Below are 26,710 nucleotides of genomic sequence, written 5' to 3'. Positions count from 1 at the left end.
GGGAAGATCCAGCAGTCCCTGGAGCTGTTCCAGAGCTGTGCCGTCCTCAATCCCAACTGCCCCGACAATCTGAAGCAAGTGGCCCGATCGCTGTGAGTACGCCCCCCAGTGGCCACGCACAAGACGAGACGAGACACAAAAAGGAATGGTACAGTGATAATAACAAAACTAAATGCCAATAGTGGGCTGGAGACATCTTTATGTTGCAGGGCAAAATTCATCCATTTTGTCGTTACTATTAAATGTTTTCCACTGTTACATTTTATGAATTGCTATTCAACCTCCAGTGATGAAGTTAATTTGTCGTTTGAATTCTTTTTTTCTTCCTCTAGTTTTCTGCTGGGAAAACACAAGGCAGCCATTGAGTTCTATCATGAGGCTGCGAGGCTGAATGAGAAAGACTGGGTAAAGCAAAAAAAAAATAAAAAATTATTGAGTCTGACTTTGTCTTCCACTTTATTAAATGTTTATCATGAAAGTACATTTCTCGCCACAAATTTCCTCCACATTTAGAATGGGTTATTCACACTGTGTAATGTGTAATTTACGAATACGAACTGCAACTTACTACACTTTACTATTACAACAATTTACAAAACATCAAGATTATTCTTTCAAACACACACACACACACTCACGCACGCACACGCACACGCACACACACACACACACACACACACACACACACATACACACACACACACTGAGGGCTCTTCAGACAGGAGTGGCAACAATACATGTTGAACTAGTCAGACTACGGGATCAGTTAGTCACTCATACAGTATGTTGTAGAAATTAGCCTATGTCCTATACCAGAGGTTCTCAAATGTTTTTCAGCCAAGGACCCCTTACAAGATAGAAAACATACCGGGGACCCCCTCATTCTGATTTGTGATTTTGGGCTAAGCTTAATTGTTTCCATGGTAACGTGCTTGACTTTTAAATTGATAGGTTTGTTAGATTAGAATGTAATCCATGAACCATTTTAGATTTAAAGCACAGCATATTTTCGTTGAACTATGAAGCTTTTTCTTTTTTTCTCCTTTTTTTTCCCCCCTGAAAACTTTTCACGGAGCCCCTTGCAAAGTGCCACGGACCCCTGGGGGTCCCCGGACCCCCATTTGAGAACCACTGTCCTATACTACTATACTGGCCTTGCAGTTAATTACTGGGGAATGTGTATTCCACAGAGCCGTTGTAATACTACTGCCTTCATGCAGTCTTAATGAGGTTAGTGTGTGCCAACGCTGCGTGGATAATTTGATCTTCTCTTACCTCAGGAGATCTGCCATAATCTGGGTGTGTGCTATTCCTTCATAAAGGACTTCAGCAAGGTGAGTGCATTCATTTCACCAACAGTATCCACACTGTCTCGTCACAGGCATTTGATCAGAGCTCTTCCCTGTCTCTCTCAGGCAGAGGAGCATCTAAACATGACTCTCTTCCCTGTCTCCCTCAGGCTGAGGAGCATCTAAACATGGCTCTCCTCTTCCCTGTCTCTCTCAGGTTGAGGAGCATCTAAACATGACTCTCTTCCCTGTCTCCCTCAGGCTGAGGAGCATCTGAACATGGCACTCTCTTCCCTGTCTCCCTCAGGCTGAGGAGCATCTGAACATGGCTCTCTCTTCCCTGTCTCCATCAGGCTGAGGAGCATCTAAACATGGCTCTCTTCCCTGTCTCTCTCAGGCTGAGGAGCATCTAAACATGGCTCTCTTCCCTGTCTCCCTCAGGCTGAGGAGCATCTAAACATGGCTCTCCTCTTCCCTGTCTCCCTCAGGCTGAGGAGCATCTGAACATGGCACTCTCTTCCCTGTCTCCCTCAGGCTGAGGAGCATCTAAACATGGCTCTCTCTTCCCTGTCTCTCTCAGGCTGAGGAGCATCTAAACATGGCTCTCCTCTTCCCTGTCTCCCTCAGGCTGAGGAGCATCTAAACATGGCTCTCCTCTTCCCTGTCTCTCTCAGGCTGAGGAGCATCTAAACATGGCTCTCCTCTTCCCTGTCTCCATCAGGCTGAGGAGCATCTGAACATGGCTCTCTCTTCCCTGTCTCCATCAGGCTGAGGAGCATCTAAACATGGCTCTCTTCCCTGTCTCTCTCAGGCTGAGGAGCATCTAAACATGGCTCTCTCTTCCCTGTCTCCCTCAGGCTGAGGAGCATCTAAACATGACTCTCTTCCCTGTCTCTCTCAGGCTGAGGAGCATCTAAACATGGCTCTCTTCCCTGTCTCTCTCAGACCGAGGAGCATCTAAACATGGCTCTCTTCCCTGTCTCTCTCAGGCTGAGGAGCATCTAAACATGGCTCTCTCTTCCCTGTCTCCCTCAGGCTGAGGAGCATCTAAACATGGCTCTCCTCTTCCCTGTCTCCCTCAGGCTGAGGAGCATCTGAACATGGCACTCTCTTCCCTATCTCCCTCAGGCTGAGGAGCATCTAAACATGGCTCTCTCTTCCCTGTCTCTCTCAGGCTGAGGAGCATCTAAACATGGCTCTCCTCTTCCCTGTCTCTCTCAGGCTGAGGAACATCTAAACATGGCTCTCCTCTTCCCTGTCTCCCTCAGGCTGAGGAGCATCTAAACATGGCTCTCTCTTCCCTGTCTCTCTCAGGCTGAGGAGCATCTAAACATGGCTCTCTCTTCCCTGTCTCTCTCAGGCTGAGGAGCATCTAAACATGGCTCTCTCTTCCCTGTCTCTCTCAGGTTGAGGAGCATCTAAACATGGCTCTCTCTTCCCTGTCTCTCTCAGGTTGAGGAGCATCTAAACATGGCTCTCTTCCCTGTCTCTCTCAGGCTGAGGAGCATCTAAACATGGCTCTCTCTTCCCTGTCTCTCTCAGGCTGAGGAGCATCTAAACATGGCTCTCTCTTCCCTGTCTCCCTCAGGCTGAGAAGCATCTAAACATGGCTCTCTCTTCCCTGTCTCCCTCAGGCTGAGAAGCATCTAAACATGGCTCTCTCTTCCCTGTCTCCCTCAGGCTGAGGAGCATCTAAACATGGCTCTCTTCCCTGTCTCCCTCAGGCTGAGGAGCATCTAAACATGGCTCTCTCTTCCCTGTCTCCCTCAGGCTGAGGAGCATCTAAACATGACTCTCTTCCCTGTCTCTCTCAGGCAGAGGAGCATCTAAACATGGCTCTCTCTTCCCTGTCTCTCTCAGGCTGAGGAGCATCTAAACATGGCTCTCTCTTCCCTGTCTCCATCAGGCTGAGGAGCATCTGAACATGACTCTCTCTTCCCTGTCTCTCTCAGGCTGAGGAGCATCTAAACATGACTCTCTCTTCCCTGTCTCTCTCAGGCTGAGAAGCATCTAAACATGACTCTCTCTTCCCTGTCTCTCTCAGGCTGAGGAGCATCTAAACATGGCTCTCTCTTCCCTGTCTCCCTCAGGCTGAGGAGCATCTGAACATGGCTCTCCAGTTAAACAAACACGACAGGACTTTCATGGTGCTGGGGAAGGTCCATTTGCTGGCTGGAGACTCTGACAAGGCCATTGAAGTGTATAAGAGTTCCGTGGAGTAAGTCAGGTTACAATGTGGACCAGTGTTGTAGTCCGGTTACTCTGTCTCAAGTCCCAGTCGAGTGTCAAGTCCCCAGTGTTTGAGTCAGAGTCACCAAAGAAGAGTCCAAGTCCAGCTTGCACAAAAGTGAACGTCACGTTATTAATATACTGTAGCTATCAATATCTTACGCCAAATATTTATTAGGGCCGATTACCAAAACAAAAAAACAATCATTATCAATTAACAACTCTGAGTCCTCGTCTCCAACTTCCGAGTCTGAATGCATGAATGCTCGAGTCCAAGTCCGAGTCATCGGTGCTGAAAATGAGTCCAGGACTCTGACTCAAATCCTACAACACTGATGTGGACAATGTAGAAAAAGGCACGAGTCAGAAATTCTGATGTAAAAATGTGACATTTGGAGAAGAGGAAGACATCTCGTTTAATGTGACTCCTAACAATGATCATTCAGGAACTCATCATGGCTGCAATACTTTGAAGTTATTGCATTTCACGGTCAGGCAGTTAGAAGTGGAAGTGTTTACCACAGCATCCCCCCCATAGAAAACCAAATAGCAAGGCATGAATGTTTGTATGTCTGAATGTTAATAATTGCACAACCGCAGTGTACCAACTGTCTTCACAGTGAAATCCATTTGGGAGACCATAAAAGATGACGCCATTACGGGAACATAATGTGTTTCTGAAAAGGAAGATGTTACCTTCAAGGGTTTCCCTTTCTTTAAAAAAGAAATCACTTTAATTACGAGAGCAAGTCATTTGATTTATTTCATTTTTTTTTCTTGTCCTCACAGCTTATTTCAGTAAGTGCTCCTTTCAATTTCACAGAAAGTTCTACCCAAGGTTTTGTTCGTTTCTAGTCCTGTTGGCAGACTGAATATTGAAACCATTTAAGCAGTGGTGTAAATAATGAAATGACAGTCAGTGTCTACAGTATAATGGACTTAATTATGGCTACCTCCTGTTGGGGGTAAATTAATTAATTAAGTGCCCCCCCCCCCTCCCCCAACGCTGGTGTTCCTCTTAATGAGACGAACCACTGAGTCTTATTTTAATAACGATCTTTTCTCTGTGCGTTCCTCCTCCTCTTCTCTCTACACTCTTTTCGTTAAGCCACATCGTACGTACCCCCACAGGTCATAATTAATATTCCACAATTATGCTGAATCAAACCCTGATTGAATAATCAGCATATTGCCCAGAATAGCAGATGTGTTTGCTTGAGAATAAGTGCAGGCATTAAATGTAATTACAAGCATAGATAAAGTTAAAAAAAATCATTCGAGGTACACCTTATCCTTCTGACGTGAGGGTTCGATAGGTGGTCGGGGAACCACAGAGAGGTAGATTCAGCAGATTAACTTAAACATGTAAATATGAATATAACTGTAAACATCAATATCTTTGTAGTAAATCAACTCAAATGAATGAATGAATTACTTATTAACTTGGGAATTTTACATCCTCAATTCAGGTACTGTCCAGAAAATACCGAACTGCTGACTACTCTTGGTCTGCTCTTTCTGCAGGTGGGTAAATCTTTATACAGCCTTTTCAGTCAAAAGAATGTGTGCAACAGAGGCAAGCGCTATTAGCATTAAGTCATGGTATTCTTAAAAGGAGATGTGGTATTTAGATGTCGGACAGAAGCATTTAAAAAGGAATGGGATATGTACTTAACTGTGTTCCATTTTCTCAGCTTGGGAAATACCAAAAAGCATTTGAGCACCTTGGGAATGCGCTTACTTTTGACCCTAACAACTATAAGGTAAGTGGGTACTTCAACACAATATACTGTAGTATGTTGGTTTTGCTACTGAGCTACCTGAAGGCAACGCACTGGACTTCTGTCAGAACAATAGAGAGGCAAAGTGAACGTCACTTCCTGCTTCAGCACTGTACCAGAGATTTTCTTCCGCCATTTATTTTCCCATAGACATTTCGTAAAATGCTTATAAAAAGGACTTGGTCAAACCAAACGGTTCAGATATATTTAGAATCCGGAGAGACCATAGAACATTTCACTTGGACCAAAACAAAAAAAAACATTGAAAAAATATTTTCTTTAAACCTGCATTTTTTTAGGTTTTGGTCCCAGTGAAATGTTATGCTGTACTGTACCGTTTGGTTTGAACAAGTAAAACCATTTTTATAAGCATTTTACAAAATGTCTATGGGAAAATGAATGGCGGATGAAAACCTCTGGTACAGTGCCGAAGCAGGAAGTGACGTTCCTCACTCTCTTCCGGTGCAGTCTGCCTTTCATCATGTCAACGTTCAAAGGGTGCTTCTTCTTCTCTGGTGTTCACTCCCAGGCCATCCTGGCTGCAGGGAGTATGATGCAGACCCACGGCGACTTTGACGTGGCCATGAACAAGTACCGCGTGGCGGCGTGCGCCGTGCCCGAGAGCCCCCCCCTGTGGAACAACATCGGCATGTGCTTCTTTGGCAAGAAGAAATACGTAGCTGTGAGTTCATGCTGTTTATGGCTTCTTCGTGAATCTAGGACAGAATGAAATGATGTACCTTACTGAACAATGGAAGCTGCCAACGTGTTTCATTCATTCTATAGTGCATTATAACTCTTTGTGTTGTACTTCACATAGGACTATTGTCTTTACAGTAAGTCCATTGTGAAGTACCAGCCTGCCATAAAGACATCCAGAAGAAGATCCACCTTCTAACCACCCATGATTGTATCACTGCAATAATTGCTGCTATCCAATATGCTTGCATTATCACACAGAATCACAATTCATAATTATGCAATACATAAATAAAGGAACCCTACACTTCATTATACTGTATGTATATATATATATATATATATATATATATATATATATATATATATATATATATATATATATATATATATATATATATATATATATAATATTTCACTGTTTATAATATATATATATAAAAAATATATATAACACATGATTGCATAAACAGTGCTTCTATGAATATATTATGCTAGAAGCGACAATCACATGCAAATAAATACATTGCCAATTAATGCCACAAATGCACCATGGTCCTGCACAGAATCTGTCCATTCTGTTTTCAATTGTTACAAAATGGCATCATATATTATTATTACTTTTCTAACAGTGGTGTCAGCAGTTGACTCTCTGCTGTCTTCATTCCTCTCCCAGGCCATCAGCTGCCTGAAGCGGGCCCATTACTTGTCTCCATTTGACTGGAAAGTGTTGTACAACCTGGGCCTGGTGCACCTGACCATGCAGCAGTACGCCTCCGCCTTCCACTTCCTCAACGCAGCTGTCAACCTCAACCCCCGCATGGGGGAGCTCTACATGCTGCTGGCAGGTACCGAGTCAGACAGCCATGGGAAAGGAGCAGATCAGGGCACAATCAGGCCTTCAAAGAACAACTTGCTATTTTGTAGCGAGAAGATTGATTGTATCCAGTAGTTTGCTATTGTGCGTTCACGCTACATTTTATCGCTCTGTTTCTTAGGCCAGGGATACTCAACTTGCTTTGCCCGGGGGCCACTTTCGTGAAATGATAGAAGGCCAGGGGCCAGTTAATAAACAAACAATATACATTTTTCTGTAGCGGATTGTAGGTTTTTGGGGTGTCAGCCAGAGTTTAGTCTGACAATGTTGTGCACACCAGTTAGTTAGGTTAAATTAGTACATACATAAGTGCCTGGGTAGCAAGCAGACGGCGGTATTTGACAATTTAGCAGCTAAATCATAGATTATTGAAAGATATTCCATATTCCAGACTGAAATGCTATAACAGAAGTGGAGTATTGACCAGAATGACATGAACATTTGGACACTTATTCAGCGGGTATCTTGCATGTTGCGTTCAGGTGCACTGTAAAAAAATGGAAAATGGAAAATGGAATTGCAATTTTTTTTTGCAATTCCATCGCGGGCCACACACGCATGCGGCCCGCGGGCTGCCAGTTGAGTATCACTGTCTTAGGCCATGTTCAGACTAGGAGGCCAAATCTGATTTGTGAACTTTAATGACCTATTAATGATTTTTTTTTTTTTTATATATACTTTTTATTTAATGCATTTCAGCCAGGCCTGAACTTTGGTCAGGTCAGGCTAGCCCCACATTGGGCTCCACAATCATACAAAAGACTGTCAACCTTGACAACAACAACAACAACAACAAGAAAAAGACAGAAAAAGGGGAAAAAGGAAGAAGAAAAAACAAACAAACAATAAAAATAAATAAAATAAAAATAAATAAAAATAAAGCCATAACAATACAGTATACGTCAGTAAGTTGTAACTGATTGCAAATCATTTATCAGTCCCACCAGGTAGGCACGAAATGCGAAAACCTGGAGGGACTGGTTCACTATACACCGTCGCAACACCTATCTTCCAACATTTAACACCAGCCCAGACTTTAGTACAAGACTCAGGATATACTCATTAAGTACTATTTACATACATATACATACATATATACATACACACACATATACATATACAAATACATATACACACATACATACATATACATACACACATACTTTTTTTTTTTTTTTTTTTTCAAATTACATGATTGCTGTGTTCCATCCATTTACTCCATCTACTATCGGCAATGTACCTTTGGTTTCTAATTGCGTAAGTTATCCTTTCCATAATGTACACTTGATTAATCAAATCCCTCCATGCCTGTATTTGTGGTTTGTGTGTCTGACGCCAGTTACGTGTAATTGTTTTCAGTGCGGTGATTCTGAGGATTCTTGCCAGTGCCAATGACCTATTAATGATTCTATCCAGATTGATTTTATGAGTCTGGACGCTCCAAGTCTGATTTGTGTCACTTGTCCCAAACCACATATGGAGGTAGTTTCCAATCTGCCTTCGACTGATGTGACTTCAGTGTGGACGTGCTGATCACCCAAATCAGATTTGAGAGTGTCTTTTGCAGGGGGCGGGGACTTGAAGAGCAGAGAGCAGACATGCAAACACTGCCAGAAACATTGTATGTTGGCTCATTGGATCATTGTATCTGGACACACAGATCCGACTTGAACACTTGCGCAAATCAGATTTGTGGCAGTGCGGACACACTCCCAAATCAGATTTTGGAAACCAATCAAGATGATGACTTTAGCAGCAAATCGGATTTGCCTGTAATGTGAACATGGCCTTAGTGGATTCAACAAACTGGCGGCATCATCTCTAAAGTGTTATTCACTAAAGCACACTGACCACTGGGCATGTTGTCAAACTTATTGGTGAAAAATTGGTGAAAAAGTCACTCCTCCTTTTTAAGTGACCACCTATATCAGGCAACCCAACTGACTAGCTATATTCACTAAGGCAGGTTCAACAAGGCAATTGGGGGGGACACTGCTTCATGGAATATTAAGCCAGAGAAACAACACAAAGTCTCATACTTAATATAATTTTAGAATTATATTGAATTGTCAAAACAACAGTACCTTATGTTCACCATGTCCTACTTCCCTAGGCAGCTTACTGATCCAGGCATAATGTTCTTGGCGAACGTATTGTTTTGTTGGCAAACATTTCACACTTCACAAACAAAATGCCTGGCTAAACACTCCTCTGCTCTTGGATTTGGTTAAAAAAATAATCAGTTCTAGTTTATTTGAACACCTGTTTCCATCATCCTCATCTCCCCAGTGGCCCTGACTAACTTGGATGATGTCGACAACGCCACCAGGTCATATGAACAAGCTGTGGCACTAGATGAGTGAGTCTGTCTTCCATCTTACCTTGAAAAGTGTTTTCAAAAGGACTTCATCTTTGTCTGAGTCAATATTGAATTGTTGAATCTTTTCCTTGTGGTGATGATGGTTTTCTTCCAGGTCCAACCCTCTGGTCAACCTCAACTTTGCCATCTTACTCTACAATCACGGTGACAAGAAGGGAGCTCTGGACCAGTACCAGGAAATGGAGAGGAAAGTTAGCGTGCTGCGGGACAGCAGTAGCAACGTCGAGTTTGATCCTGAGGTACTTGGGACCCGAATTGCTCCTGAAGTCTGATTGTCCATTTTAAAAGTCATTTCTTGTTTCCTCATCCTACCTCTTGTCTGTCTCTGTCACAAACAGCTGATGGACATGGCTCAGAAGATGGGTGCTGCCCTGCAGGTGGCAGACAATTTGGTGTGGACGAAACCAGCCAAGGACTCCAAGTCCAAACCCCGCTCTGCAGCAAGCACCAAAACGCCCGGGGCCCCCCTTGGCACGAACCAGGCTCTGGGCCAGGCCATGTCTTCTGCTGCAAGCTACAACAAGAACATGCAGTTACAAACAGGTACAGAACCGGCGGTACTGATATACAGCCTGGCTTTACTACGTACTCGCTACTAGTTTGTTGCTCCAATATGAAAGCAACGTGACTGATTTATAGTACTATATAGTAGAGCCTGAACGATACTGGATTTTTGAGGGCGATGCCGATTCCGATATTAGGGAGTAGAAAAATTCCGATATCGAAATATTGGCCGATATTCTTATATTATAGATACACATTATATTACACAATTTTTTTGCAATGATTCCTCAAATATCAAACACTTGACAAAGATATGACTTGACATGACTTGAGATATGTAATGTAGGCAGGATATTTTACAGCTTATCAATCAACTTTATTGTCCAAAATGACATCAATGCAATGAAACAGTAAACTTCACTGGGAATTTAATAATTATAAATAACTAGGAATACAAAACCAACTATAAATTATAACTTGAGTTAAGAAAAGAGATCAAATATACACAACATGCTGTCTATAACCAAAATAAAAAAATATCTGCAATATCGGCCAATATCGGACCGATATATCGGTCGGGGTCTACTATATAGATGGCAGTAAATTGTCTTAGTCAAGGCCGGGACTCATCAGGATATCATAAATATCTCTCTTAATTAATTCGTTATTGCTCAGTTTGTGCTCAGAGCATTAGTATCTAATGCAGCAGTCCAATAGCACAGTGGCAGTCACAGCTTCCACCTCTCTCCATTAAAAGTGTCGCCTAATTCTTCTCATAAATGAGGGCTTTTAAACTTCTAACTGTGTCATCTCTGTCTCTCACCTGTCTTCTCATATTGCCTACCCCTCCTCCCTCAGTCTGTCTCTCACCTGTCTTCTCATATTGCCTACCCCTCCTCCCTCTGTCTCTCACCTGTGTTCTCATATTGCCTACCCCTCCTCCCTCTGTCTCTCACCTGTCTTCTCATATTGCCTACCCCTCCTCCCTCTGTCTCTCACCTGTCTTCTCATATTGCCTACCCCTCCTCCCTCTGTCTCTCACCTGTCTTCTCATATTGCCTACCCCTCCTCCCTCAGCATGTCTCTCACCTGTCTTCTCATATTGCCTACCCCTCCTCCCTCAGCATGTCTCTCACCTGTCTTCTCATATTGCCCACCCCTCCTCCTTCTGTCTCTCACCTGTCTTCTCATATTGCCTACCCCTCCTCCCTCTGTCTCTCACCTGTCTTCTCATATTGCCTACCCCTCCTCCCTCAGTCTGTCTCTCACCTGTCTTCTCATATTGCCTACCCCTCCTCCCTCAGCATGTCTCTCACCTGTCTTCTCATATTGCCTACCCCTCCTCCCTCTGTCTCTCACCTGTCTTCTCATATTGCCTACCCCTCCTCCCTCAGCTGTCTCTCACCTGTCTTCTCATATTGCCTACCCCTCCTCCCTCTGTCTCTCACCTGTCTTCTCATATTGCCTACCCCTCCTCCCTCTGTCTCTCACCTGTCTTCTCATATTGCCTACCCCTCCTCCCTCAGCATGTCTCTCACCTGTCTTCTCATATTGCCTACCCCTCCTCCCTCCCTCAGTCTCTCACCTGTCTTCTCATATTGCCTACCCCTCCTCCCTCTGTCTCTCACCTGTCTTCTCATATTGCCTACCCCTCCTCCCTCTGTCTCTCACCTGTCTTCTCATATTGCCTACCCCTCCTCCCTCAGCATGTCTCTCACCTGTCTTCTCATATTGCCTACCCCTCCTCCCTCTGTCTCTCACCTGTCTTCTCATACTGCCTACCCCTCCTCCCTCAGCATGTCTCTCACCTGTCTTCTCATATTGCCTACCCCTCCTCCCTCTGTCTCTCACCTGTCTTACCATATTGCCTACCCCTCCTCCCTCAGCATGTCTCTCACCTGTCTTCTCATATTGCCTACCCCTCCTCCCTCTGTCTCTCACCTGTCTTCTCATATTGCCTACCCCTCCTCCCTCAGCAGGCACCCTTTGTCTGACTGCTCAGTAGGAGATTGACTAAACAGTGTTTTGATTCTGGTCACATGGGCTACAGCAAAATGGACTACATGAAAAATAATTAGTGTATACCAGGGTACATCCTTAGCAGCATACAAAGTCAGAAGTGTGGAAAAAGCAGACAGGTAAGCTATTAACTCCAAGGCTGTTCCGCGATGGTTGACGGTGCGTTATTAGCTCTCGCACTGAAAGGCTTTGCTTGGCTGGAGCCGGTGGGCTATGTTTTGCCACAGATCTGTTGAGCTGTTAACAATAGCACAGGTATTTTAGAACAGTGTATTCATGTTCACTGGCAGACCCCCCCCCCCTCCCCTCCCCTAAGGTACACAGCGCGGTCGATCCAGCTGCTTTGCACAATTCCATGACCAGTTGTGCGAGGCAGCTGTGAATACACAAATACACTGTAAATATAGAAGCGCTATCATTATACAATGTACAATCACGTCAATGGCAGAGATACTGGCTGTTCAAAGGGCAGGTTTTTGTGTGATTTCGCCGGTCTTGGTATCTGTAGCCCAGTAGGCTCGTGAGACTCAACTTGCGGCCCGCGATAGGGTGCCGAGTGCCCCCTGCCCCCCGACCATTTTCTAATTCACGATGAAAACCAACATTAAATAAAGTTTGACAGAGCTCCAGCTAAATTGTGAAAAATATCGCCGCCTGCTCAACACTTATATGTACTTAACTAACTTAACTTAAAAAAAAATTGGTCTCGACCTAGTTTCAAGATGAAGACCAGTCACGTTACCTCACATCACAATAGGCATCAGCTCCCAGCTTAAGTCAAGCGTAATCCTAGTGTGACGTCCGTTATGACGTGCGCCTCCTGACTCATCATCACCCCATCCTCAATAGCCAATCAGCCCCTGTCAACATGCCAATAAGACGTTGGTAATGACGTCACTGCCGAGGCTGACGTGGCAGTACTTATAGCCATGCTCAGCGCATCATCGTCCTCTTTCCCTGATCCTTCACCTCATGGCCGCTGTACCTGGGCTGATCGTATCCCATCCTCTGAAGCTGTGTTTCGCCCCACCCACTTGACTCCTGAAGAATCCCCTACGGGGGGATTCTCTATCCTAGTCTGAGCAGATGCCCTCCTCTCACCACAAGAAGAGAGGCATCTTACCACGGAGTCATTACGCCAAAGAACTAGTTGCCATGCTGCCATGCCATAGCTTTAGTTGCCATGCCATTTCATGCCATAGAACTAATCGCCATGCCATTTGTGAATAAAGCTCGCTTGTTAAACTTTACCCACTGGTCTCTCATGATTTATATATATATATATATATATATATATATATATATATACTGTATATATATATATATATATATATTCTTAATTGTTGTTTATTAACTGGCCGCTGGCCTCCTGTCATTTTGCAAAAGTGGCCCTGGGGCAAAGAAAGTTGCGTATCCCTGCAGTAGGCTATGGGTCAACTGCTCTGTTAATTGCTTTGTTGTAGGTCATGACAGGTCCTTTGCTGTTATATTGGCTGTAGCAGCGGCACATCTGAAGGTTCCTGCTTTTCAGGTGCTGTAAAAATACCATTATGTGCTTTAGTCAGGATGGAGCTCTGGAAAAGCGTTTACCCCTCAGACATGGTTTGGGTCCGGACAGAAAGCTCATTAGCTGGGGTCACGGAGGGCTTGAAGTTTTAAGAGCTGTCCAGAGCGCCATACAGTATACATACATATACATACATTAACATAATGGAAATCTGAAATCTTATTGGCTGTATCAAATCTGGCACATTTGTTTTGCAGCCATACAGAAGTCGCGTACTAATCGTCTTGTTGTTCCAACGACCTAGTGTCCTCTAGAGAGAGAGTGGCGTCAGCGGAGGACCAAAATGCGAGACTCATTAGCCAATGAACAGCCAGGAATGGGTCTCGCGCTACTTTTGCATGCTAAAATAAAGCTGATAATGTACAATTTGATTCAAGGGGGGAAAAAACCCTTTCAGAGTACAACACAAACTGTCTATTTTGCTGCAACTCGACAGTGCTGCTTAATCCAGGACCTTACTTCCTGGAACTCTTGAGAGTAAAAAACTGGTCCATTGGAGTGAATGGAGATGTCGGGACTCTTCTATTATACGGCTCTGCAACGACCCTAAAGCCAGAGCAATCTAGTAACTGAGTGGCGTCAGCGGAGGTCCAAAATGCGTGACTCATTAGTCAATGAACAGCCAGGAAGGAGGCTCGTGCTACTTTTGAATGCTAAAATAAAGCTGATAATGTACAATTTGATTCTGAAAAAAACAAAAACACTTTCAAAGTACATCACAAACTGTCTATTTTGCTGCAACTCGACAGTGCTGCTTAATCCAGAACCTGACTTCCTGGAACTCTTGAGAGTAAAAAAAACTGGTCCATTGGAGTGAATGGAGATGTCGCTTTCTTCTATATACACGGCTCTGGTTCCAACAACCCTAAAGCTTTTCTTATTTACAGGAGCCACCAAAGCCCCCTCCATGCCCCTGGAGCCAGAGCCCGATGTGGAGAGTGCGCCCAGCCCGCCCAGCGACCCCCCTGGCTCCCCTCAACCTGAGGGCTCAGACACCGCCAGACCCAAAACCTCAAAGAGTAAAAGTAAGACGGAGGAAACGAATTAGCTCAGAAGCAACGATCAGATCACAGGTCTCACTCGCGTTACGGCAGCAGATGAAGGTTACTGAACACCAACCAAGCGTTTTATGAGTTTGAGATGGAGCGCCGTGAGTTATAGGCTTCTGCTCCAGGTTTGTGGCGTGCAGCAGTTTCATGTCCTACACTAGAATTTATGTTCAATTGAGGGGCAAGGACAAAGTCATACCTGTCTGTGCATTTTTTCTTTACTGCACCCGCCATGAATATGGAATGTCAAATACATCATTTCACACTATTTAACCAAAGTTGTATTTTTGCCACACTTCCCCTACATTCCTCCACACTGATTGGACGATCAGGTGTTTCATGTAGAATTAATTTTGTATGTGTCAGATTAGATTATGGTCATGTCCAGTAGGCGGCAGAATGGCTCTTATTTGACTATTTATGTGATGATATATATGGACAGTTGGGCTGACGTTGCAAGTATGATGGTTATTGTGGAGCAATAGAGCAATAAGGCCAAATAATACATTTTCATTTTATTTACATATTATAGGAGCCCGAGCCACTGCAACTAAATGAATGTAATAATTAAACGTTGTGACAATCATTGCTAAATACAGAAGTGTGGCCATTTTGAGTCATATGATATGGCTTGATTGTATGATAAGCCTCTTTTTTGAGGAGTATGGAATGTAAATAGTGCATGCATGCTTTTATATGTGAATAAATCTTATGTTTATATAGAGGTATGTATTTGTTATAATTAAATAGTCATAAAAGAAAACAGTTGGTTTCTTCCTTTATTTTGGCTACAGTTATTTGCAGTTAGTGTTATTGTAGCCAACAGGGGGCAGTATTGTTTAAGAGCTTTCAGAGTCGATTATCTAGCACAGTATTCATGTTCTTCACCACCAGAATAACTTAATAGTAAGTTAATAACTTAATAGTAAGTAGACTTCCATCCTCCCATGCATGGTGTTGAAATTGCCAACATAGTTGATCTTGGGGGGCATTATCAACAGTGCATTGTGTTTTCTTATGGACATTATGCCTACAATAATTTGATATGAAAACCAAGCCAATAATCAAGTGAAATGATCATTCAGTCTTGGTCAGCATCTAGCATGGGCAGAGGGGTGGAATTGGAATGAAACGAGGAATACAGATTTATTCTGAAGATCCCATGAATATTGATATTATAATATACAGTATATGGATTATAATATGGGTGGGGCCATTTGTATTGTTCAAGGATATCTATAAGATTGGTACCGTGACAAAATCTAGAATAGGATACACAGGAACCTTTTAGGGGACAGTTATACTAGATTATCAACCTTTTATAATGTTCCATGTCTGTAAAAACCCCTTTTCCCCCTGGCTAAAAGGCTGCAGTTTGGAGAGGATACTGTAGACTACCATGCTGTAGACTCTACAGCATGGTCTGTTTCTAAGTCGCTTTCATCCAGTATCAGTTGGTTTTGGTGCCTTATTAAAATCTGTGACATCAAAAATTGTCAGAACTCTAGTTTTTTGTTTTTCCACAGTCAAGCAAAGAATCACTCTCTTTGTAGCCTTGAAAATAATACGGTTGTAAATATTTATTCGTTTCGGAGTGAAGAAAATGACAATTTTTGCACTTTAGAATCAATCTAACACACTAGATTTGGGCTATGTTTTATTGATACTCGGTGTCAGCATGTGTTCACTGGGTTGCTCATAAATAACCCTAATGAACCTCAGTTAGGCGGGAGGGCGTGGCCCAGTTTGGTAATGAAATATGAATGTGCGCACATTTTTCTGCAAAAATCTGTTTATTTATATGAACTTGGTTGTACCTATAGGCAATACTCTGCATGCTCCTGGGCCTTCATGCATCTTCTCAAAACCTTGACGCCCTGTCTGAGCTGTCCGTATCTGCTGATCAGTCGGCTGTTTCACTATACTAGATTTAAATTGTTGTTTTTCCCCCCTCCAACATAATTTTCCTCAAAATACCAGGATATTACACTGTTTTTCTGGCTTTGCTTCAGTACACGTTGGCATATTAAGTGGAAGTTTGTCAGTTTTGTACACTCCAGTAGAGTAGAGCATGTACAACCTGTCTGAAAGATGGACACACAGTATTATTGCCTGCTATACAAGCATATGATTACAAAATGACATTTACATGCACCATAATACTGTACCTATATATTTTATATATATATTATATTATATATATTTATATACATTTTGTCGCTGGGGCTGCACCTTTTTAAAAGCCATACAAATATAAATACCGTATATATATATTTTCCAGGGCAGACTGAATCCAACCAGATCACCATTTGATCTAAAGATGGACACCACCATCAACAATCTAATCTGTATCATATATGCTTGCATCTACATACACTATTAGTCACTACATCACTATTAGTCTGTCAATAAAGCATAAAATGCCCGAAAAAGTCTCAAATTGAAAAAGCATAAAGGAAAATCACTTATCTCCATGTTAAAAAAAAAATCAATTAAACATTGTCTTTAACCATTAAAGGTTTTCAGAGACTCTCTGACTCCACCCCCCACACACACACACCAGATTAATGTTTTAATGTTGATTTACAGCTGGATGTAAAAAAAAAAATGAGCCTGGCTTTCCTGAGAGAGAGAGAGAGAGAGAGAGAGAGAGAGAGAGAGAGAGAGAGAGAGAGAGAGAGAGAGAGAGAGAACCATGGTGAAAACGTGAAAACAGAGGGTTTGGTGAAGAGCCTCATTCCTGCTGAGCTGAGCTGTTTTGAGTTCAGTTTCTGATTTCTACAAATGTTCACACTGACAACAAGAAGAAGCACAACGAGTGAAACAGGTGAGATTTGAACCAGTGAACAACTACACACCAAGCAGCAGTTTATCTCAGTGAGCTAGAGCCAGGGACTGTGCAGTCTCTTTCATCAGCTTATTGATATTAGTGTTCAAAATACTGATGAAGCAGCATTTATGATATGAACAGAATATCATAAACTGGTTTATTTGTTAACGGGTGCTGTTCTTAATTTCTTTTTAAAACAACTTGTCTTACTAGAAATCTAGAAATACTAGAAGAAAACTGGAAGATTCTGCCTTTGTCCATGATGAAACAATCTCAATAAGACTGTGCATGATTCTCAGTTTCTAAATTCAAAGCTACTGCAATTATTTGGACCTTAATTTATCTTACATTGTTTTAGGTAGGCTAATGGTAAGAGAATCCATGGCCATTTTACAACTGTTGCTCAAAGATTGTTTAAATAATCAAACTGCATCCATCTTTAAGCCAGTAAGGCCACACCTTATAGAATAACACTGTGTTTATCTCTATGGGATATAGATGGTATAGATGGTTTTCACCAGAGCGCAACCCCACAGCACTTCCTTTTTCTCAGCATTCGGCAAACTGCAGAAATATTCACTCGACATCGTTACTTTTGTTTTCGCTGCTCAGCTGTATAGACGGTTTTCACGGAATGGTCAGTCCTGCACTTGAATGTTTTTTTTCCTTTATGTCCATAGCAAACACTGCAACAGGAAGTGAGCGGGGGTTCAATTTAGAATGTTTTTGTTGTCAAGTTAAAATCATCTATAGAGATAGGCACGGTGCCTATCTCTATGGGATTTGGATTGCATAGAGATGAACAGATGGTTACGGATGTAACCCGGGTTTCCTGAGGACGACTTCTCTCTCTCATTCATGATGAGATTACCTGATCCAGCGCAGCTGTCGTGGATTACCACTTTAAGACACTTAATTAGCACGATTGACAGTCGTGTGATAGAGTGTGTGGAGTGGAAGCAAACAGTGACCCGGGTTCAAATCCAGCCTGTGCTCATGTGTTGCATGTTCTCTCTCTCCCACCTCTGTGATGTAGCTAGAAGACTAGGATTTTCATTAGGTCCTTGCTGAACTGAGTACATGAAACGTCTCTAGTGGTCACCTTTATAGAGCAGCTGATGGCCTGTAAGTTATGCTCCTGCTGCAGTTTTCAGTGCAGTTGCTGTGTAGAAGATTGGTTTTCCAATTTCCCATTTCTCTATACTGTAATTCATATTCCCTGCAAGCATTTCACTAGCTAGTACAAGTCCAGATTCATTTAAAGTTCTCTGGTTTGCAGATAAGGTAGCCTAAATTCTGCAGTTTGACATCATTTGATTGATTGATTTAGGATTTGCATATTGTTTGTTCTTCATTATAATTAGGCTTAATCCTTTGTTGACGATGCATTGTCACTGTAGTCGTAGTAATGTCAGTAGTGTAACGGTAGCTATTACTTGTTTTTTTGTAGATTACTCTAGCTGTCTATATTAATTTATTAATTGATTGGATTTATATAGCGCCTTTCAAGACACTCAAAGCGCTTCACATATCAGGGGAGGGAGGGGGAGGGAACTCAACTCATCCACCACCGATGTGTAGCACCCACCTGCTGGGTGATGCACGGCAGCCAGTTTGTGCCAAAACGCTCACCACACATCAGCTCTCACGGTGGAGAGTTGAGGACTGAATGTGCCAATTAAGTAACGAGGGATGATTAGGTGGCCATGATTGAAGGAAGGCCTGTGTGGGAATTTAGCCAGGGCACCGAGGTCACACCCCTACTACTCTTGTGAAGAGTGCCGATGGGCTCTTTGATGACCACAGAGAGTCAGGACCTCGAGTTAACATCTCATCTGAAGGATGGTGCTCACTCATACAGGACAGAGTCCCTGTCTCTGCCCTGGGGCATTGGGGACATCATTCATGAGACCAGAGGGGAAGAGCACCTCCTACTGGTCCTCCAACACCACTTCCAGCACCAGTCTCCCATCCAAGGAGTATCCTAGGCCAGACCTGCTTAGCTTCCACGGGCAAGCCAGCAATGTAATGCAGGAGCCACTGGCACTGACAACCTGGAAACTATGGCTACACACATTACAGATAAATGCTTTACTTTCAAACATTCTCATTATCAGCACCAACTCAAAGACCACAGTACTGTAAGTTGATGTGATAGACCTCAAATCAAAATAAAATAATCACTTGGCTCAAATAAATAATATAGGCAGTCCAGATATGTCTTGGTCCACACACGCCAGGTGAATCACAATCAATTGTTTCCTTTCCTTGTACTCTGAGCTACTGTATGTCAGAGTTTCAGAGCTGTGCACCTTCAGATGCTGGATGAACTCTACGCTTTATTTGTACCTTCACATTCTTCGTTCAGTACTGTGTTATGACCTCAGGTCCATAAACCTGCTGCTCTCCTGCAGTGTCTGCCCCTCGTCTGGCTCACCTCTACAGCTCGCCAGATGGTTGTAAAAACGCTGGACCTCCTCAACATCCTGAAAATGGTGAAGAAATACAGCACTCCTTAAAACCTCAGGTCACACATGTCAAGATTAGTGATGGCCACTTGGCTAAGTTCAAAGCAGGGATAGCCTCCACACACCTTAATCCCTTCCCTTTCTCTCCAGTTGTTCAGTTGTTTTCAGGTTCAGGCGAGATGTTGGGTGCCTGCTGGTTCAGCTGCACTGTGGCACTCGGCACCGTCTTCCCAGCATGAGAGAGGCACTTCAATCCTGGTAGTTGGACGTCAGCTCCTGCAAAGCATATATGGTACATGCTGATCATAACTGCTAAGTAATATAAAGAGTTACAAATAGATAGATCTATTATGATCCGTTCCACTATGTGTACACAATCTATGTGTGAAAAATGAGATAGTTGATATTTTTCTGTTTGTGCGGGACCCATTCGGAAAATCAATAAAAATGTGATGACCAAAAAAATAAATAAATAGAATCTTCCAGCTCACAAACGGGAGTTGGTGATCTCCACTCAGCAGTAGTATCCTTTTAATATAAATGATTCTGCTCTTGAACCAAAAATGAAAGTCAGGGCTTATAGCCACACACCAACAAAGTAAGTAGACCTATTACTCTGACCTCTGCCGGGTCTTTCTACAGATTCTCTCCACCGGCTAGACTGCAGAGTCAGCTCGCCAACAGCAACACTCAGTTCACACACTGAAGACAGCAACTGAAAGGATTATGAAGAAGCATGGCTGCATGGGCCTTCATTTCTCCTTGGGTTTTAATCTTGAATGTGATCTTTAAATCATTTCTCAAGCCTGATTCATATAAACAAATATCTGAATCTGAATGAAGTTGTAGTGTGCTTGTTTATAAGGATGAATCTTTAATATAAAACACCTTATTGCATTCCACACAGCTCACTTTACAAGTTTCTGCACAATTTTGCCATCTTCATATAAAGTTGTGAGGACTGAAAATGTAATCTTATCGTGCATTCCTTTATAACTGGGGACTGGTAATCTTACGACTTCAAAGGTCATGAGCTGTGACGGTGACGTCACCAGAGCTGGTATTTCCCATTCCAAACTCGTAGGAGCCTCAGCAGCCCCAACCTCAAAAATCCAAGATGGCTGCGCCGCGCAACAACAGTAGTAGTAATCGTAGTAATATTGTTTAGCACTTCTGTTTTGTTTGTGTCTCATTAAATCAGCTGTACACACAGCAGCACTGCCTAACTTCCATCTGTGTGGACATGAGGCTGCAGTGTTTGTATGCGCAAAATGCCGCGAAATGCCATGTTGTCAATTGTTATTGCTAACAATGGCTAGCCTGGCTAGCGACTGGATCTGACCAATGAACAGTGAACTTCCCAGCTCAAGTTTTCTGCAAATGGAACGCTAACAAAACGGATGTGATGTCATTTAGCCTCCACATCCCAGTTATTTTGTGATAAAGGAACGCACGAATAGGCCCACACAGCGCAGCTCTTCCAGCCTGAAAAACCTCGGCAGAAAAAATGTGGTGCAAACTTGATGTAGAGCTACAACTGTTTCCATATCAAGTTGACATTTGATAAAGATGTACTTTCTCTGGTAAGACCAATTTTGATGCTAACACTTTTTGATAAGCTGTCCGTCCATATGCTGAAAAGGCAGCTGCTTCAGTGACACACACACACACACACACACACACACACACACACACACACACACACACACACACACACACACACACACACACACACACACACACACACACACACACACACACACACACACACACACACACACACACACACACACCTCAGAGTCGAGTCCAGTATATTGGCACGGACGATGCTCAACCCGACCTGAGGATCCAGGTGCAGACACCGAATCACAGCAATGGGAATGGAAAATGGCCTATACAGGCTAAAGTAGCACTAGCCTATTTATTCAAATGGCTAACATAATCATGTGCAATGTAACCTGGAGGGCAATTAGGGCGTTCAGTATTCAGTTAGAAAATATTCTCAATTCTTTGTGGCCGCTACTGTACATCACTGTAAAGGAAAATGGGCCTATATTTCATACTGAATCCTACTATGTTTTTACGACCTGCTTGTTTAAGTGCTGCTGAGAACAGCAGGTGGCACAGGTTGGATGAGATTCCCCTGAGCTGGACAATGCTGTTTTTTTTATTTGTGTGCATTTGCCCTTTATAGATAAGTTATAAAGACAGACCTATGGAGTTCCAAGATGGCAGCATGAAGTATAAACCCGTATCAATAAATCAAAGAGGTGCAGGTGCTTCCCAGCAGCGACCCAGCGCTCTCTGAAACAATTTGCTGACAGCTTTCCTGCTTATGAGTATAATATGTTTGTGAGTATGTTGTCTAACTTGCCATTGTTAATCAGTGTTGGGCAAGTTACTTTCAAAATGTAATATACTATTACTAGTTACTTTCATTTGAAAGTAATAAGTTACTTTACAGTATCACTGTCTGTGTAGAGTAACTTGTTACTTATTACACTACTTTTGCATTACTTTCACTTTCTTAACCCTCATGTGTTTGACCTGTGCTGTCCTTCCTGACCCTGTGGCTCATACTATCACTGTCTGTAGCACACTGACCACATTTCAAAATGAGAGTGATGTGCAAATCAAACAACTCCAACCACCCCAAAAATAGTCTTCTTTGTTTCAGAATTATGGACTTTAATATGTTTCCCATTGCTATGGTGCCCTGCCCCTATATCATTTTTCTGATGGGTTTTTCAGATTCAAATGATGTGAAGGGTCCCGACTCCTGTTGATTTTCTCCTGGTTTGTGTGGTGTAACAGCTCCGCCATAACCACCAGCTGTTACTGGCGGTTCTGTGTAATCTTGCCGGCTGTATTAACTATTGTGAGCTTGCATTTTGCTCCTAGCCCCTAAATCTCCGTAGCAGCAGGTGATGTGTAGGAAATTAATACTTCCCCATAGACTACTGTAAACCATCCTCAGGACTTCTTTGCTCACATCAAAGCTACTTAATTTCCTTTAGAAGGAACAATCTGCATCGCCTTCTTAAAAATCGAGTCTGAGGTGTTCATTACAATTTTAATTAAATAAATATCTACAGCTTGGCCATCAATTGTAATTGGCTCATTGGTTGCCCACCCCTATTGTTGATGAGTTCCTTGGTCTCGTTAGCGTTTATGAGCAAAGCACTCTGTTGACGCCATGCTATTAATAGATTGTTATGGATCCATGTAGGAACTCTCTAATTCATCATTACAACATTAAACCCATCATTGCCATTTTATCTGTATACTTCAAAGACAAAAGTTGCTGTCATAGAATTGCTTTCATTTCATATACATAGCAAAAATAAAATAAAATCATGAGATAAAATGCAACTTTGAGGCCCCCCAGTATTCATATTGATTTCATCAAGACAGGGAACCTTGTACAGAGACTCTTTGAGGGTGGTCAGATAAAAACTATTTGATGCACAGTGCAAGATGTCCATTGATATCCAGTTTAAAAAAGTTGATTTAATAAAATGTCAGTCCTGATCATATTCAAATCTGAACTAAAATCACAGTCCTGATCATATTCAAATCTGAACTCAAATCAACCAATACAATTTGGGCATAAGCCTCGGGATGCTGGATGTGTTTGTCAGCATCCTCAGTACCTCTCCGTGCTTTATATGCAAATTGGAGGTTGTCTCTAGCTGACCATGGGGAGATGTTAGGCACCCCACTATAACCCTCTCCGTGCACGTGCATAAGATACTGGTAAGAGAGCAATGGGTCTGATGGCATTACCCAGAGTCAGATGATGATGATGATGCAGGGATTAAAGCAAAAAAAAATCTTCTGACTGAAAATATTTCCAAGCCTATTTTAGCTATTTCGGGCTTTTTAAAGTGTTTGCTTTTTTGCCGACGCTTTGCGTCGTTTCCCATAGGTTTTCATGTAAAAAAGGTGGACAGTGTGTACATATCACACTCATTTCACTCTAAAGTTCCAAAACACCCAGTAATGATGCATGGATTGTGTTCCAGGCTGAATCAGTATGCTATAGGTTCCAACATAAGACATACTTTTCACATTTCATATCTGACTCTAATTGACTGAAATCCGTCATAGCGACTGAGAACTTTAATCCCTGTGATGATGCTGATTCTCATTCTGATTTTGATCAAGTGAGGAAGGGCAACTCTTTTCAGGCACTGGACTGATTGTGGATCTCTTCCATGAAAGGGGCCACAACATATGATTAATAATTAATAATTGATAAGGGCACTCTGCAATGGCTGTACTTCTGAGACCATCTGGGCCCGGAGCTTTGTGTGGCCTTATCTTAACGAGACTGCCTGCTATCTCCCCTTCAGTAAGGCCATGTTCATATTACAGGCAAATCTGATTTGCTGATAAAGTCATTAATCATCATTATCTTGATTGGTTTCCCAAATCTGATTTGGGAGTGTGTCCGCACTGCCACAAATCTGATTCTCAAGTCGGATCTGTGTGTCCAGACCTAAACAGCTTATCTGCATGGGTTGCTATGGTAACGACGTAGGTATCAGTAAATACGTACGTTGGTGACGTGGTTTTCCTGCGCAGAAGCATTTGATCATGAGTTGCGAGTGACGTTCAAATCAGATTTGGTGGATCTGCGCGTCCGCACTGAAGTCACATCAGTCAAAAGCAGATTGGAAACTACCTCCATATGTGGTTTGGGACAAGTGACACAAATCAGACTTGGAGCGTCCAGACTCATAAAACCAATCTGGATAAAGTCATTAATAGGTCACTAAAGTTCACAAATCAGATTTGGCCTCCTAGTCTGAACATGGCCTATGTGTGATAGGATCCCAAACTGGGCTACATAAACATTGTTCAGTCCCCATGCATGATCAAACCTAACAGTACTGTAGTACTGGTTTAGCTCAAAGGAGACAGTATCTACTGCAGTGTTGATTCATCTCTGCCCATCATTGTGGTGAGCCTGCTCCATCCTTTGTTTGCATCACCAGATTGTTTCTCCGTGTTGTGTCCATGCTGTTGTCTGGATCTTTGAATGATCCTCCTCAGTTCAGCCCTTTTTCCCTTTAAATAATAAAGTCATAAATATATAATAAATACCACTGCTTGAACAAAGGCAAGGCCCTTTTCTCACTGAGACATTCTTCATTTCATATGGACCCATACCTCGTTATCAGGGAATACCTTGATGTTTTTTGCGGTCATTACATTATTTCACAGAAAATAATGGGGGTTATTGTCTGGGTCAGTTCATTTGCATTTGCACCGTTATCAAAGAAAATGTCTGAGTTCGTATCCTCAAAGCAGTCTCTCCTTGCAGGCGTCTGACCACAGTGTTACATCTCTGACATAACACATGTGTAACACATTCATGATCATTGGATGATCTGAATCATTGAATCTCATGTGTTTAAAGGGACAGTGTGGAGGAAAAATCCACTGCAATGTCCTGCTGATTCATCAATAATTAGATATCCGTTTTAAATGTTCATAGGAGGTTTTTTATTTCCACAATCATCTCTCCGTGCACGGAGGTCTCCTCTCATCTACATTTGACGATACAAGAGCCCCGAATTATTGTTTACATCACATCATATACTGAAACTATCGATGCCCGCCCCTCATCGTGGAGGGCGGTTCATTGCACCTCCCTCCAACTCAGTACTTCTCCATGACGTCCATAGTTAATCTGATGTTCACTAGAATACATAACAAATCCAGTCTATAGTCACAACAAGACACAGGTTCCCACAGGAACCTACATGTTCTCACAGGAAAATTCTGTACAGCAATGACTGAAGAACACAGTTCACAAAATACATCTTAGAATTGTCATAATTAATAATTAATCAATCAATAAGCACTTGATCGATAATTTTCCATTACAATTGCTCACCCTAAAATCCAAAATACATATTTTTCCTCTCACCTGTAGTGCTATTTATCCATCTATATCGTTTTGGGATAGTTGCCTGAGTGTTGGAGATATCGGATGTTGTATATCTTGAATACAATGGAACTGGATGGCACTCGGCTTGTGGTGCTCGAAGCACACAAAAAATACATTTGAAAAACTCAACATCATTGTCTCTTTCCAGAAATCATGACCCGGTTACTCAAAATAATGCACAGACTTTGTTGTGAGCAGTTTTATGTAGGAACTATTTTCTTTTGCAGTCTCATGTAGCTAGCAGCTAGCAGCTGGTCAAAAGAAAATAGTTCCTCCATGAAACTGCTCATAACAAGGTCTGTGGATTATCTTGAGTAACCGGGTCATGATTTCTGGAAAGAGACATTTGCTGTTGAGTTTATCAAATGTATTTCTTTGGCACTTTGAGCAGCACAAGCCGAGTGCCATCCAGTTCCATTGTATTGGAGAGAAGGCAGAAACTCTGCGGCCGATATCTCCAAAACTCAGGCAACTAACACAAAACGATATAGATGGATAAATAGATAAATAGCACTACAGGTGAGAGGGACTATATGTATTTTGGATTTTAGGGTGAGCTGTTCCTTTAAACAATGCTCAGTTTCATTTCATTTCAAGCACTCTCTCGTGTCGTGTCCAGAGCTCAGTGGTGTTATCTCTTCCAATAAGTCATGTTTGTGTCATGGGCTGAGCTGCCTTGTGTGGTCGTATACATCATGTTTCTGATCAGGCACAACAAATGCCTATAAGACAAATTTCCCCGTGGAATATCTCTCCCTCTGCTGTGCTGATGGCTATCAGGCAGGCAATAAAGAAGACCAGGGCGATCTGATCTGCTGGAATGGCACTCCAGGACCCAGACTTATAGAAACAATATATTGTTTACAGCCACCATGTTCTCCATGTTGTATATAATAGCATATTTCTATCTCGGTGAAATACTGTGATGCTATTGCGTTTCATCGTGCATGAGTGGGGGGTCTGCTGATCTGAGCTGGTTTTACTTTTATAGAAGCTTCAAAGGAGACATCAACCCAAATTGTAAAACAGGTCTTAAAAACCATGGAAGAGTAGATACGG

The 26,710-nt window shown here is 42.5% G+C and overlaps 1 protein-coding gene across 1 annotated transcript; it reads left to right on the top strand.

The window, feature by feature from the left end:
* The first annotated feature begins 360 nt into the window (after positions 1–360).
* bbs4 (Bardet-Biedl syndrome 4) lies at positions 361–15,078 on the top strand. Its single transcript, XM_083652760.1, has 11 exons — positions 361–405; positions 1,281–1,334; positions 3,380–3,507; positions 4,988–5,042; positions 5,213–5,281; positions 5,829–5,981; positions 6,675–6,846; positions 9,165–9,234; positions 9,350–9,494; positions 9,594–9,798; positions 14,233–15,078. The coding sequence occupies exons 3-11, from the start codon at positions 3,398–3,400 to the stop codon at positions 14,391–14,393; spliced, it is 1,140 nt and encodes a 379-aa protein (XP_083508886.1). The 5' UTR covers positions 361–405; positions 1,281–1,334; positions 3,380–3,397; the 3' UTR covers positions 14,394–15,078.
* Positions 15,079–26,710: the final 11,632 nt, after the last annotated feature.

This window comes from Poromitra crassiceps (assembly GCF_964638095.1).
Source record: "Poromitra crassiceps genome assembly, chromosome: 16".
Lineage (NCBI taxonomy): Eukaryota > Metazoa > Chordata > Actinopteri > Beryciformes > Melamphaidae > Poromitra > Poromitra crassiceps.
Note: the sequence above shows the minus strand (reverse complement) of the source record. Positions and strands in the feature narration are given on the sequence as shown.